This window comes from Labrus mixtus, chromosome 2, assembly GCF_963584025.1.
Source record: "Labrus mixtus chromosome 2, fLabMix1.1, whole genome shotgun sequence".
NCBI classification, from domain to species: domain Eukaryota; kingdom Metazoa; phylum Chordata; class Actinopteri; order Labriformes; family Labridae; genus Labrus; species Labrus mixtus.
Genome location: NC_083613.1, coordinates 12569758 through 12585393, shown reverse-complemented (window position 1 = coordinate 12585393; position 15636 = coordinate 12569758). Strand labels below are relative to the sequence as shown.

The 15636-nt window shown below is 43.1% G+C and overlaps 1 protein-coding gene across 1 annotated transcript in view; it reads right to left on the bottom strand.

Annotated features, from left to right (window-relative positions):
- Nucleotides 1–14090, bottom strand: part of rbm20 (RNA binding motif protein 20) — a 51594-nt gene extending 37504 nt beyond the window's left edge. Inside the window, exon 1 of the mRNA XM_061064349.1 lies at nt 13448–14090. Coding sequence (XP_060920332.1) covers nt 13448–13572 — 125 coding nt within the window. The 5' untranslated portion in view covers nt 13573–14090. The remainder of the gene's footprint in view (nt 1–13447) is intronic.
- Nucleotides 14091–15636: the final 1546 nt, after the last annotated feature.

The window sequence follows — 15636 nt, the reverse complement described above, 5'->3', positions numbered from 1 at the left end:
ACACGCATTGGGGGGGGGACAATAAAGACCTGACGGTGACAGGGAGGGAGCTCCTGCCATATGGCTCAACATGTCTCATGCCCGGGAAGCTGCCGGTATCACAGGCTGCTCAAATAGCCATTAGCACAACTTACACAAACAATGGAAGCAAGAAAACCTCAGCAACTCCTCCAGCAGCTGCTCTGCCGAAGCCTTGAAATGTCAGATAAACAGAGCGGCGAGGACGAGAAGAGAAAGTCATATAGAAAAAATTAATAGAAAAAAAGAGAGACTCAGTGGACGTGAGAAATCCCCCTGAAAGCCAGTGGACAGAATGGGTTGGCTATGCCGTGAAGTAATGACCATTGAGGGATTTGTGTGGATCCCAGTCTGCACATAATAGACACTCATGAAATAATACTCCTCAGTTTGTACTGCATCTTGTAATGGCGATAGCTTGACGTTATTAAGACTGTAAGTTGTATAAGCTAAATGTAAAATACCCATTTAATGGACCGTCTGAGACTGATACCAGAGCTACCAGGATACGAGGCCAGCATGTCAAACAAGAGAGAAATTACATGGTAGGATTGGACTCGTTGGTTCATAAGGTGTTCTTGTATCGTACTGCCAACCCTTATGGGATAGTTTTCAGTTTTCGTTTCTTCTTTGGGAAGGAATCAGCACATCAACACTCTGCAGGAAGGCAGGAGGACTCCCCCTGAAATCCTCCTGATCTGGCTGTTCACACATGAACCTCACAGCGGGAGACTATCCCTTTCGGACGGGGGGGGGGGGGGGCAGGGGGTCTCCTGAGGTAAGACGCGGTGCCGAAGTGTCAGACGAAGCAACAGAGTCCTCTACATGACGCTATAATGAGAATATGTGTCTTTCTATCAATGCCACGTGTAGTTGAACAGAATCTCAATGTGAACTAAAGAGTGGAGAAGAACATACTGGAGAACAGGAAACATAATGCAGCAGGTTCATTAGAGCACAGAGATGGTAGAGGTGGCGTGCAGACAGTCTATGGTCGTGCAGCGATCACCACCCCCTCCCACTCGCTCCAGGTGAATTCTCCTGATTATATCCTGCTGCGTTCTCACATCGGCTCACTCTGACTTTCTGCAGAATAAATACGAGGAGGCTGGAGGAGAAACAGCGCCTTTCTGAAAAGATCAACACAAAAACTTCAACTTCAAGAGCTTGAAGCGGCCGCACAAAAAAACGCAAAACCAAAGTCATTTTCTCCTCCATCACGTCAGCTATAGGCTCCGTATACTCCTGCTTTATATAAAGGAAAGTCAACTCAGACTTCCCCGAGTCCTGCCACCTGCTACTTTGGCATCGCTCTAGCATTTCAACAGCTGCATTGCGCTCCACAACTGACCACGGGCGTCCGGTCCCTCGCCTCAGCGCTCAGCAGGCGGTGGAATGTGACGGTGAGACGGCACTGATTATATTAACAGATTTTGATTTTATATTTGAGTTGGCTTTTAGTCATCACAACGGAAAGATGGTTGTAGTTACAGAAGCAAGGATTTGATGCACCTAATGTGACCACGAGGCATCTGATATCATGTTGCCAATTTCCCCACCTCCAAAGTTTAATTGCAGATTGCGTTAAACTAGGGCTGTTGGGGCGACGTTAGCCTAGAGGTCTGAGCGCGCGTCCAATGTACACAGGCTTAAGTCCTTGCTAGTGGGCAGCCCGAGTTAAATCATCCCGTCGGACGTCTCGTGCCCATTCATTCGCTGCATGTTTTGACGTCATGTTGATAAAGTGATGAAAAATACGATCGCATGTCTGTATACTATGTTTTATTTTGGATTACATGGACGTGTGGTCATATCTGTGCACCGTCATGTTACACAGAAGGTGTGATACCTTTGCACACAAAGGAGCATGCATGTGTCATGTGGCTGTCTTTGTCCAACGAGTCAAGTGTTCTAAAACACTGCCCTAAACATGAACAATGACCCTAAAGAACAGTTTCATGTCAGTCCGGGAATCGAGGTTTGTGGGTTAGATATAAAAATTTACCTTCAGAGTAGCTTGTTCTCACATCAGTTGATGGTGATGAAAGACCAAACCTTGTTGCCAAAGTAACAGCGTTATGCAAGGCGTGTGCTGCTAGACGGTGACTCACTCGAGACCAACACGCAGCATTTTCAGCTCAATGTCTTTAGACACTCACACAATGGAAGTTCAGTTACACCACAAATTAGACTCCTGCAATCAGGTACGAGTTTCCAAATAAATTATTCATTTTCTTTGTAAAAGTCTGACTCCTCTCGTCTTTTGCCGTTACTCACCAGCCGGGTTATGACAATATGGTGTTTGTTGGTTGATTGTTTTGTCCAATAAATGTTAATAATTATATTAATGACGAGAATTTTTTTAAATTGCTCGCAACTAAAACATTGTTCCACTTCACCATTGCTGCTACAACTCCAACCTAGGGGAAACACTGTGTTGATAGCGCTCAGCATTAACTGAAAGAAACTGAGAGGCTATGAAGACGGGCTCATTTATTAATTGACTTAATTGATGTGAATTGAAATGTGATTGAAATGAGACAGTCCAATATCTTCTTCTTCTATTTCTGAATCAATGATGGTCTTCGATATATTTCACTTGCAGGGTTCCAACATTGTCCATGCAAAGATTCACTCCACATTACCTTTTCTGCCGTTACCTTGTAAGCCATGATAAAAGGCTGAATCTTCTAATTAATTACGTTCTTTTGAGTTGGGACTCGCTGTGATTAACGACTGCTTTAAACTCATTAACTATTATGGTGCAGAGAGGCCGGCAAAGAGCCGAGGGTTTGGATTACAGGAAAGATTAGACAAAGTGGGCTTGGTGACAGGTCGACTGTTTCTCACTGGTGGTAATGCAGTCTCATGAGAGTAACTCTTCCTATTGCTTTCCTGGTCAACCCATTTAAACCCGACGTCTAAACATAGATCTGTTCCAGCGTCCCTGAGGGTTCTGAGGTGTGTGAAATTTGTTGCAAGATGCCAAAAAGCTAAAAAAAAAAAGAATTTACAACTTTTGTGTTTGTGCAAATTAAAGTTCCTTCCTCAGCAAAAGTTCAGAGAGAGAGAGACACACAGAGAGAGAGAGAGGGAGAGAGAGACACAGAGAGAGAGAGAGGGAGAGAGAGAGAGAGGGAGAGATAGAGAGGGAGAGAGAGAGAGAGGGAGAGAGAGAGAGGGAGAGATAGAGAGGGAGAGAGAGAGAGAGAGAGAGAGAGAGAGAGAGTGCAATATGAGACTCTCACAGAGGCAGCTGAGAGGCTGCGTGGACAAAATCATTAAAAATCAACAAACCTGTGAGCAAAACGAACACTTGGTGATTTGCCTCTGGAAAGCTAAGGCCATCTCATGTTGACATTTGTCATCCTCTCTCGTTCTTAAAACAACTTTCCTTTATTTGGACACATCAGGGCACAGGGCAAATGGACTGACAACAAGCCGGCATGTCATCAGCCCAGCAGATCTACTTCCTCTGTTGGCAGAGCAACTCGGACATTTCCATCAATTACCGTCCGTGTAGAACAGATCACCCCCCTCCTCCTCCTCCTCGCCCGGTATACCAAACCTGCTGGTAAATGAAGGTTTCAGAGAGGTGGGGGGGGTCCGGAGTGTGGCATGTGTGATAATTTATACACGGCCTGCCCACGTGTTATCCTCTACATAGCATATGTTCTGAATGTGCCGGCCTAAGAACAGCCTCTACGGCCTCGGCCAAGTTTTCCTTTCAGCTCAGAAAACAAACGGGAATGGGTTAAAAAGCAAAATGAGGCCACCCTGTTCGATGTCTAAATGTATTAAGACCGCCGCAAATCAGCGCGCTTCATTAAAGGGATACTTCACTCATTTGCATTAAGCTTTGTATCATGGTAGTATTTTTGAATGGTCGTGCATCCCGCCCTCATTTCAGGGTCAACAACCCTGGAGCCGTAAATCTGGAACTGTACGACAAAACATGTTGGCTTATTTGAGAACTCACACATGTTGCTTTACACGCTGAGGTGGGCAAACTAAAGTGTGGTGCTTTTATTTCGAAGGCGGGTAAACTGAAGTGTGGTGCTTTTATTTTGGAAGCGGACAAACTGAAGTGTGGTGCTTTTATTTTGAAGATGGACAAACTGAAGTGTGGTGCTTTTATTTTGAAGATGGACAAACTGAAGTGTGGTGCTTTTATTTTGAAGATGGGTAAACTGAAGTGTGGTGCTTTTATTTTGAAGGTGGACAAACTGAAGTGTGGTGATTTGTTTTGACGAGCTGCTGACTCAAATCTCAACACTCAATAAATGGCTCGCGGTGAGACGAACAAAGTTTTTCCCTGGTGTTGACACAGGTCAAAGGAGTGAGGCGAGAGAGAGTCGGTGCCATGTAGAGCTCCCTCCTTCTTCATACGTCTACATGAGCGAGGGAGGAAAATAAAAACCAGAAGTTAAGAAGGACACTCCAACAGGAAATAATAGAATCAAGATGATTTTGTCTCTGACGCTCGCTCGCGTTGTTAGTTACATAAATATGATTCTAGATTCTTTGTGGATATGAGAACTCTGCTGCTACACGCTCTTGGTAATGTGTGCTGAGGAAGAGCGGCCATTAGAGGCTTGAAGTACTTCCTGTAGAGGTCTGATGGTCTTACATTTTCATTCATGCTGAATTGCTGAAAACGAATCCCTTCTAAAAAGATTCAGAGGAATAAATCTCTTAACGTTCGATATCGTCCTTATAAAACTGATTTCTGACCTTTCCGTTTGTGTGTGTGGAACACCTGTAGCTACCTGCTTTGAAGGACGCACGGTACATTTGATGTTCTGTCTCTGTGAACCAATGGGAAAAAGCAAAATGCCTTTGGGGTGAGCACACACCCTACAATCTACCCCGGCCTCAGCTGTTGGCCTCACAGAGAAGAGCAGAGTGGCCGTGCAGGACTTAAAACAGCGGGTCGGTTTATGGGTTACTTAGACACCCCTGCTCCCCCGATTGTAAACCCGGAGAGAGACACAGTTTTAGTGGATTCTCCAGATTTATAGCTGTAGCGGTTCAGCTGACAGTGTGATGTGAGACCTTGTAAAAGTGAGTTTCTGTGGGATGTGAGACTTTAGGCTGACGATGGAAAACGCTGTTTTTTACCCACTACTCGAGATTTCCCCCTAAATGTTCTTGGCTTAATTAGCTTCCTCCATATTTCCAATTAACAGCGTCTAACTTTGCCATGGACTGCCGTGTCTTTCCTGAACACCAGGGTGACATGCAACGCTAAAAACAAACTTTGGGTGTGATTCAATTCAGCGTTTTGATATCAATTTTCTCAAGCCTAAATTCCACCAGATGCGTATTCGGTCCGCCTCCGCTCAGTAACGGCAACTAAACTAAGGTCACAATTTCACCGCTATGCGCTGAAAAGACTTGGAGAAAATTTGTCTCACTGGAAGTAGCCCAGCAACGGTTGCTATGAGGAAGCTCTCTGATTGGTGGGTCAGCGGACCAATCAGGGAGCCAACAAAGGATCAATTGGTGGGGTAAAAGAAGGTCCTAAAATATTTCTGTTAATTTAATTCTAATGCTAATGCTAATAATACATTTAATGCTAGTCTTGCAGCCTGCACCTTTCGCTTCCTGAGCGTCAGTGCATTTAATGAGTATCACATGAACAAGCTTTTAAATATAGAGTGCGTCTACACCGAGACCTTTAGCTCTGCCAGCTCAGATGTTTGAGCTTTAAGTGAGGTAGTGATGGAGAGCGGATCCCAAAGGACCTGAGTGACTAATGCTTCTTTCAGGAAACAAAAGTCCGCTTCGGCTGAATGTTCCAGGGGATTCAATTGTCATCGAGGATCCGAGGTCACATAACTTTTGCTTTTTCATCTCCTAAGTAGAAGGAAAATATATTGAGAGTGTTTCATTTCATCATCCACGGGTAACAACTAAATTCAACCAGGTGCATATTGGGTCCGTCTCAGCTCCGTCAGTCCGGAGTCCTCTGAAGCAGATACACAAGGTTTCTGTTTCTGCAGGATGACGGAGCATCAATTCACCACAGAGCAGAGCGAGCGGGATGGGAAGTATCTGGTGGCAGTTCTGAGTCAAAGTCAAGCATGCACAGAAATTGCAAAAAACTTAACCCACGCTAAAAGGTGTGAGAGGCATTTTGGCCTCCTGCCCGCCCCATGGAGCCACGACCTGGGTGACTGTAAACCTTCACAGACAGATATCGGCTCTTTTGGCGCCCTGACAGCGTGACTTTCTCTCTCGATGAACCTGCTCATCTTTACACTCGTTGTGTTAGTCAGACACAGAACAGAGCACAGTTCTGCAGAGTCACTGTGAGCAGGATGCATCGTCATGTTTAGGTAACAGAATATGAGAATCGGATTAGCTCAGTGCCGTTTTCAGACAGCTGACTGACCACGGTTTATTAGTAAGAACGTGAACTGCGGTTAATGGTTGGCTCTTGGCAACGTGTAATGAAGCCATGAAAATTATATCACTGCTTCTCCGTTTACCAATACTTTTTTCAAGCCGACGTTTGTTCTGCAGACCAGCGCTTGAGTCGCATTACAGCCTCGCTCACAGCACGCCACAAACCAAACCTGAACCTGTGATGGTTTTAGGATTACCGGGTGTATCCCCTATGAAGCCCGGCCCGAGATATGTGCAAATCTCAGCGGTGAATACTCACAGACGGAAATATCTGACAACACTCTTTTGTCATCGCTATATTCTAATGGTGACACATCAGTGTATAAAGGCTTTACAGCCTCTTTAACTCCGGGCGCTGCTTTTGTTCCAGATGGTTAAGGCTGTTAAGTCGACCGACTCGACGCCTGTAAACACCTCGGACATGATACTTCACGCTGAACGATGACAACCAGAGAATATCTTTTACATCCAGAATACAAGAGGAGAACAATCCTCAAACTAAACTAATAGTTTTAAAAATCAGTTTAAGCAGAGCAGGTTTATCATCTCTGCAGCCGATAGTGCCTATCATTTTTTTTACTTTTTAAGATCCTCTACAGTCGTCTCTTCAACTCTGACTTTCCAGGCGTTTGTTTTTTATAATATTTCGAGAATATGGGCCGGATCCAGGAAAGGATTGCACTGATTCTGTTGGCGTTAAACGAGAGAAACAGATAGCCACTCAAACTGCACGGCCAAGCAGACAGCGTCCTGACGCAGTATTTCTCTTCCAAACATTTCAGCTGCACAGAATGTCTCAAACACACACACACACAGTTCAAACACTGATGCTCAGTGGCGCTCAGTGTTTGTTTCTTCTCAGAATAAATTCACTTAAAGACCACCCAGACTCCACCAATCACGATCTTACATTTGACAGAAAGGTGGTTGTTATGCAAAAGAGTAGGAAGCCAAGGATCCTGTGTGCAGTCCTTAGTTTGCAAAGGTCTGACGGACAGCATTAGCAATGTGCTTGGTGCTGATGCCGAATATATCAAGAAGCTCTTGGGGCTGTCTCATTTGCATTGATATTAGTTCGAGAATATTTAAACATTCGGTGGAAATTACCCCCCCCCCCCCCCTCCTCTGCAAATAAACCTCGTTGCAAACACCATCTAATCCATACAAACTAACATCGACTTCTTTGACCACACGCAGACTTGAACACTTCAGATCTATCTGAGGTCTGCTTCCTTCAGACCGTCTGACCTCCATCAGTCAGAACAGAACGGGGACTTATCATCTTCACTCTCAGGGACTTTTCTTACTGTCTGTTCTAAAAGTCAGAACTGAACCGGGGGGAAAAGGCGTTTAAGTTTTCTGCTCCCTTTACTCTGAAAGAGCTGAGACAGAACGAGCTGCTCTGATTGGATGATTTTGAGAGGATGTTAAATGACTTGGAAGCGGACACATCTGGCTGCAGATGTGTTTGTGGATAATCCTGACAAACATTTGCTGTTTACATTTGTTATTTGAGTCTTTTAATGTCTAATAATGTATTTTATTTGTGTATTTGAATGTTCAGCTGCTCAATGTTTGTGTGAAAATCTGTAAATGTTGCTGCTGCCTGTCTCGACAAGGACACTTTGAAAAAGGAGTTTTCAATCTCAACAAGTTTCTTTCCTGATTAAATAAAAACGTATGTCAGTACTTCCTGGATATGACCACAAAGTACAACATTGTGTCAGGAGATTCATATGTCTTCTGTAGGGACTTGGGTTGGGAACGCAGGAGCTGCTCGAGCAAATAAACGCTTCCTGCTGCGTTCTCACATCAGCTCACTCTGACTTTATGCAGAATAAATACGAGGAGAAACTCCGGGTAAAGTCAGAGAGAAACATTCAGCTGTTTGCGGTACACATGCAGCTCACCCTGACACCTTTCAGGAGTTTTGTGCAGGTGTGAAAGCAGCTATAAGCTCAACTCTGAACACTCAGGAGACTCCTGCCTGGTGCCACACAACTGTCAGCCATTTAACATCAAGATTAGCAACAGTTGCTGCCAAGTGTCAACACAGCAATGAACACATGCTTGAGGTGGTGGTGGACTAGAGGAGGTGACACAGAAAAATATACGATTCTCCTTTCAGCAGAAGGTGAGAAAATGTCTCCACCCACAAATAACGACAGCACAGATTTACTGCTGCCTTAACTTCTCTGTTCCTGGAAGTGTAGAAACACTGAAGGTTATTTGGACATTGCTTTGACTAACCTGTTTGTGTCTGTTCTGAAACACCCAATCAAACACTCTGCCTTCATGCAGCTCAGCCTCATTAATGTGTAAACCTTTTCTCTCTAAATCTCAAAGCAGGAGAACCCAGACGTCTCAGAGCTGATCAGCCAGCTCACTAATCAATCCTGACAAACATGTCTGCAGGTTTTACATGATGGTAAGGAAAGCCCAGCAGATCAGCTGTCGTTAATCCCCTTCAGCGGGACAGGACTGAGTCTCGACCTCTCAGGTTCAGCCTCTTGAGGAGATTTGTTGTAAATATTTTCATTAGCTTAACCTCACAGCGTGTGCCACATCAGTTACAGAAATAAAGGGTTACAAGAGAAACACAGAAGAATCATCTGTCATGATATCAAACCTTCAGGTGTAAGATAAAACACACTCCCCCACTCGGGACCACATCACCCCGGTCCTATAGAACCTCCACTGGCTTTCCATCCCCCAGCAGATCCACTTCAAACTCTTTATTATCACCTGCAGAGTCCTCCATAACCGTGCTCCCCCCGACCTGTCTGAGCTCCTGCACCGGCTCTCTCAGGTCTGACCCCCCCCTGCAGGATTAACCACGAGTCCTGGGGGGACAGGGCCATCTCCCACCCTCTGGAACGCAGTCCCAAAAGGCAGCAGAGACCCCCCCTCACTCTCCAACTTCAAGAAATCCTCTTCAACATCGCTTCCAAACTCTGTTCTCCTCCTCCTCTGACATTATTTCTTCTTTGTTTTGTTTTCTAATTATTCTTTGTTCAGTGCCTTTGAGTGTTCAGAAATAGTTTCATGATTATTAAATTAACAAATAGCTTAAAACTGAAAATCAGACAAACTGCAGAACAGATCAACTGATAGTTTCTTTAAAATCAATAACCAACAGGATGTGTTTTCATTTAGCATTCAGATAAATCACTCAGAGAAGGTTAAAAATAACAAACATGGAGGATTCAAACTTAGAGGATATATCTGTTACTTTATAGAACCATTATAACCTGTGTGCCTTAAATCTGTTGAATAAGACGAGCCTGCGTTCAGTAATAAGGCAGGGGTAGGGTTCCAAAGGTTTGCAGACAAAATGCGTGAGAGTCGGGAAAGCACTCACACATTTGGTGCCTTCAGAAGATTTATTAGCTTTGCTGACATTTTTCACACATCAGTGAACCGCTAAAGAGCTGAAGGGACGGCGATGCAAAGGGGGAACATCGACTTAAACTACTTTCCCTCCTTCGACATGACACCAAAGTGATATAGAGCGAGCAGCTGGGACACGGCCGGGAGGAGGAGGAGGAGAGGGACGAATGCTCATGAGGAAAAAGTCCCTTTACAGAGCGCCGAAAAAAGTGCCCGTGCCACGCGTTTTTGTAGCAGTTTTTTGGTGTTCAAAGCTCAAGCGCTTGTCGATGTCACTTTTGGACAAAGCAGCCAATCAAATCAAGTCGGAGGCTTTACCTCCATTTTTTATGACATTTTTCCTTCCTTGTCGTCAAGGAGACAGGGAGAGCTCTACGTTTGCTCAGATCTATTTTTACCTTACTTTTTTTTGTCAATATCACAAAATATATTTATTGTGTGCTTTCTTATAAAAAGCCTGACAGCATTTAAACGATAATTATTCTGTAATTTAAGTTCATGACACCCCGAGGAGAAAGAAGAGTTATTTGTTGTTTTTATACCCGGGGTTAAAGACGAAACTTTCCCTTTAATTAAAACATGAGGATCCATTATCTTTAGAGATACTTTAGAGTACCTGTGTGTAACATGTGATGACATAAATAACCCTAACGTCATTTTAATCAGCTGTTCTGTGTCAGCAAAGCTTTTTATAATCGCTTGTTTGATACCAAAATTAAGGCTCGATATGAGAAATCAGGTGGAGCAGCTCGTCCTTCATTCGCTGATGTTGTCCTAAATAATCCAGGTGTGCACAGCTGCAGCCCTCTGATTTAATGTCTAAACAAACACGTTCATTAAAAACACTCTGCAGGATCAGAGAGTTCACTCTGACGGTTTCCTGCAGCATCCAGAAGCACTGAGAACACCGTTTACCGCGCTGCGGCTCGGAGAGACGAGCCATGGTGACGTTTTTAACTCAATCTGTAAAACACATCCTGTTTTGAATCTTGCAGAACACACGAGACCATCGGTCCTCGATGACGAGGAAGAGACCGCCTTTTTTTAGTTGTAATCTGAATTTAAAACTCTTTATCTTCCAACATATTTACATAATTAAAGGGTTAATTACCTTCTTAAATAAATAATATCTCTAAAGAATCAGAGTCTTGTCATCGCTCTCAGCAGCGGGTCGCTTCGTCTCTTCTAACCATGAGAAACATGGAGTCAGTGGATGCTCTGTATCATCGAAATAATGAGTGTAACTTATTTTTATTCGTTTCTGCTTTTTTTGCTCGTTATCTGTATTCTTTGACTTTATTTTGAAAGGGCCTTGGAGTAAAGCTTCACCAGAACAAAGAGAGTCGGACCGGTGACGTTTTTACATGTCATCGTTTTCGAGCACAGACGAGTTAAAAATAAAAAATAAAAAAAAATAAAAAAAATTGACTTTACAGGAAGTCCACTCTCGATGTTGTTTGCATGTTTGAAATAAATAAAAATAAATGAAGTGAGGCTGATGTTTTATTTAGAAGTCTTACGTCCTGATTATGTAAGAAGATAAATGTCAGAGTGAAAAACATGCAGATGAAGATTTTCATGTAAAGAAATTAAAAAATAAACTTTTAAAACATTTATATTAATTAATATTGTTTTTACAGGCTGCTCATGTTTGATGTTACTTTTAGACGAAGTGTGACTCCATATTTAACCATCAGACATTTTAAAAAAAATCTGTTTCTTTGTCATATTTTTGAGTTTTTACGGAGGAGAGTTACGGACACATTAAGGGGAAATAATAAAAACATTTGGAGATTAAAGTCGTTCTTTTACTCGTCAGTACGGCCTGGCGCCACGATGACCTGACTCAGGGGTCTATTACAAACTCCAAGAGGAATTAAATGGAATATCTGATACGATTATTTAAATCCATTTATCCATTTAATATCGTTTATTTAAATTCATCTTTTAATTTTTTTACTTTAATCTTACATTTTTGTCCTCGGTCATATATTTGTATTATTTTAAATAAAAACTGTACTTGTATTACATTATCTTTAAAGCAGTACGCTCTTGTTGTTTTCTTTTTGCTGAATTTTATTCAGTGATTAAATTAAAAATAAATATTAAATTCGGAGTCTGTAAATACTCGACAGTCTCAGTGTTCTGATCGACCTTGTTCACGTTATGAAGGAAACCTCTGAGACGAACATGCGGGATATAAAATTATAACTTTCTCCTGATTTAAAGCAGACGACCTCTGACCCTTCACCAGCGGGCAGATTAAAGATGAAACTTCCTGTAGAGACGGACTTCTTCTTACTGTCTGTGTGTGTGTGTGTGTGTGTGTGTGTGTGTGTGTGTGTGTGTGTGTGTATATATGTTGACAGTCAGGCGTCTTCATTTTAAAGTCTCCTCTCGATTGATTTTGATTTATTCAGTTTGCAGATTTATAAATCACTCTTGTCATATTCGTGTTGTCTTTTAAAAACACCTGAAATATGTAAATTAAAATGTGCTAAACTTTATAATACCTTTAATAACTTTATACTTATAAAAGTTCAATTAAATATCGTGAAGACGTGCAGATCTGCGCTCAGTTGAAGAGAGAATAACTCAGTACAGCTTTAAGGTTTATAAAAAGAAACGGTATTTATTTATGTTTAATTTTGTTTTTGAAGAATAATTAAGACGAAAGATGTGAGCGCTTTATATTTCATGATATCAAAGGTTAAGAGATAGAAGCTTTGATTTTTGCTTTTAGATATTCTCTTGAATAAATCACAACACCTCCAAACGAACGCGGACACTGCCACGAAGTGACCATGGCCCAAACCGCCCGCAGCCAAAGTGCTTTAACAAAACTCCATGATGCAAATAAACGATTTAACTGTGACTTTAACGGGTCGCACTGAACACTCTGCTCAGCATATAAATGTTCCTGAACTCTTTGCGCTCATTCTGGACATGTGAGCAGATTTTTACAGCCTCGTTCTTCTGCTAAAAGACAGAAAAAAGCTCAAACAGTGCCGCCAAAATCGAATTATTATGTAATGCAATAATAAATAATAAAATAATAATAAAAGAATCTGAGCTGTGAACTTTGAGCAACTTCCTGACGTCGGGATCGTCTTTAACCATGTAAGAGGATTTTATTTAATCAGTTCTCATGAATTATGATCTTTTTAAAATCCTGTTTCCTAGAAATAAAGGAGATCAGCGGAGAGGCGGCCTGCATGGCACCATGAAACACAACAGGTTTTTGTAATTTATCACAGAGAGAAGACAGTCCTCTCTTACAGCCACAGGTTCATGTTTTAATACGGGACCCCTGTCAGTCAACTGCCCTCACAGTCGTCCTAACTTTTCTTCCACATTCGGCGCCCCAGCTACAGACGCCGTACAAACCGTCCGTTATCTTCATTTTGACACGTTTACATTTAGACTGCGGCGTTAAAACTTTCCTGAGCAGTTTGAGAAGACTGCAGAGAAACTTTCCTGCCGGCAGCTCTTCAAGCACAGGACGTTTTCACTCTTCTAGGAATATATTTTATAATTACCATCCACAAGGAACAAACAGATTTCTAACACAGCCACGTGAGGAACAGGCTCGTCCCTTCTCTGTAAATACTTTACACTTGAATCTTACCTTTGCAGAACGTCAGCCGTCGTCTCAGTGGGGTATCCACCGCTTTGTCCTTTCCCCAGCATTTTTGAACGGCCTCTCTGTACACTCTCTGTACAGCTACTTGTCCGATCCCAAGCTTGCTGCATGGCAAAACAAACTCCCCGAGCACCACCTGCAGCTTTAACACCCCTAACCTCTCTGAACGCCCCCCCCCCACCTCCTCAAAAATAACTACAACACTCCTAAGACAGCAAATCCTGACGAGCCAACTTTCTTCAGCCGGCTGTTTTTCAGTCTCACCTACTGCATGGACAGACGACGGGAGGGACCGGCTGCTGAGCGCCTCAGCAGGGGTACTCCTGATCAGCAGCAAAGCCTCCTTTCCACAGCTCTCTTTCCCTTTAATCTGTGATATATACCCTAACAACACTTTCCCCTGTTTCTCCTCGGTGGTGTCTAAAGAGGAAACAAAAGAAGAGCCTCTTCAAAGGAAAACAGGAGGTGGACTGAGAGACGTTTAAGAGGGAATAACAGAAGAGAGGTGGGCTCAGGGGAGAGAGAGAGAGCAGAAGGGGGGTGAGTTGAAAGACACCAACTGGGAGTCCCGACTGGGACAGTTCCACGCGGCACAACAACAGGGACAAGAAAGTCCCTCCTGCCACTGCTGATTATCACCTCTGCAGTCCCACACAAACACACACCCACAGACACACGCACCCTCACATAGTCTGGCCAATGAAGCGCTACACTGGGGTTCTGGGAATGCCATCAGTCACTCAGTATGTGTCTGGATCAATTTAGCTGCTGAATCATTGGAGGGGTCCAGTCTCCAGCCCTGGGAACACAGTGTCAGATTATTCACATTTAGTAATGGCCTGACGCTCTGAGGTTTCACCACTGTGAGCCAAAAGGTAGGGTGTGTTTGGTATTAAGTCACCGTCGGGGGGAAGAATAGCACCGAGTGAGAGCACATCAGCGATCTTTAAAGAGTTCATCTAACCACACAAGGAAGCGACAAGTCGAGCTTTAAGTGTTGCCGTGTTGGATTTTTAATTATTTATTTTACCATCACTGGCTCGATAGGAAATAGACTTTTGACATTTCTAAAAACCTTCATTGTTTCAGAATAAGTTTGAAAATGTAGATGTCTTAATGTCAGAAACTCCATCTCTGATTGTATGAAACTTCATATTTACCTGAAAACTGACGGTTCGATTAACGATCAAATCAGGATGAGTTATACATCTGCACTCCTCCTGAGGCTTTATGTTTCTTCTCCCAACAAAAAGGTAATTGTGAGGCCGCATTTACACAACAACATAATTAATTTAAAAACAGTTCTGCAATTAGACAACGTTTTGATAACCGTCGTGCAAATGGATCTGCAAAAACGGTTTAAAAAAGTGCTTTCAAACTCTTCCGTCTACAGAGCGATGAGGTGTGAACAAACAAACATAAGACTAACACATGAACGTTTGTGTGGAAGGATGATGAGGTGGGGTCGTTACTCAGAGTGACCCTAAACTTCTTTCAAGAACATTTAGAGGAAATGTCACAAACAGAACTCAGGAGGCCGCCATCGTTGTTGTAGTCCAGTCGTGGATATGGACTGGAACCGTAATGCGCATGTGAATAAAGTTGAAATATTCAGAGGAACTGCAAATTTCCAGTTTAGACGGCGACGGAAACTGTGCTGTTTTCAAAAGTTTAAATTCTGCAACCCGCTTTGAGGCAACCAAAAACGCAGTTGATGTGTAAACGGACAGCCAAAACGCAACAGAAGGACACAGCTGAAACCGTTGTCGTGCAATCGCCGCCTGAGAACCAGAGAGACCGAAGCTAAAGGGATGGAACTGGAGTTCTTTGGGGCTCGGCGGCCTAGTGGTTAGTCTGCGCTCTCCATGTACACAGGCAATAATACTCCAACCCGGACGGGCCGGGTTTAAATCTGACCTGTGGCTCCTTTCCCGCATGTCATTCCCCACTCTCTCTCTCGCTCCGGTTTCTGACTCTATCCTATCTCTAAAAAATGAACAAACTCACACACAAAGTCCCTGCACATACGTTTGGTACATACATTGTAAAATGGTTTGGGGTAAATGAACAGGTTGAAGCACTCCTGCTGAATGCAGGATAAATCAAACTCCTCCCAGAAGTGAATGACGAGATAAATAAGAAACAAACAACCAACAGAGGAGGCTTTCACTTTA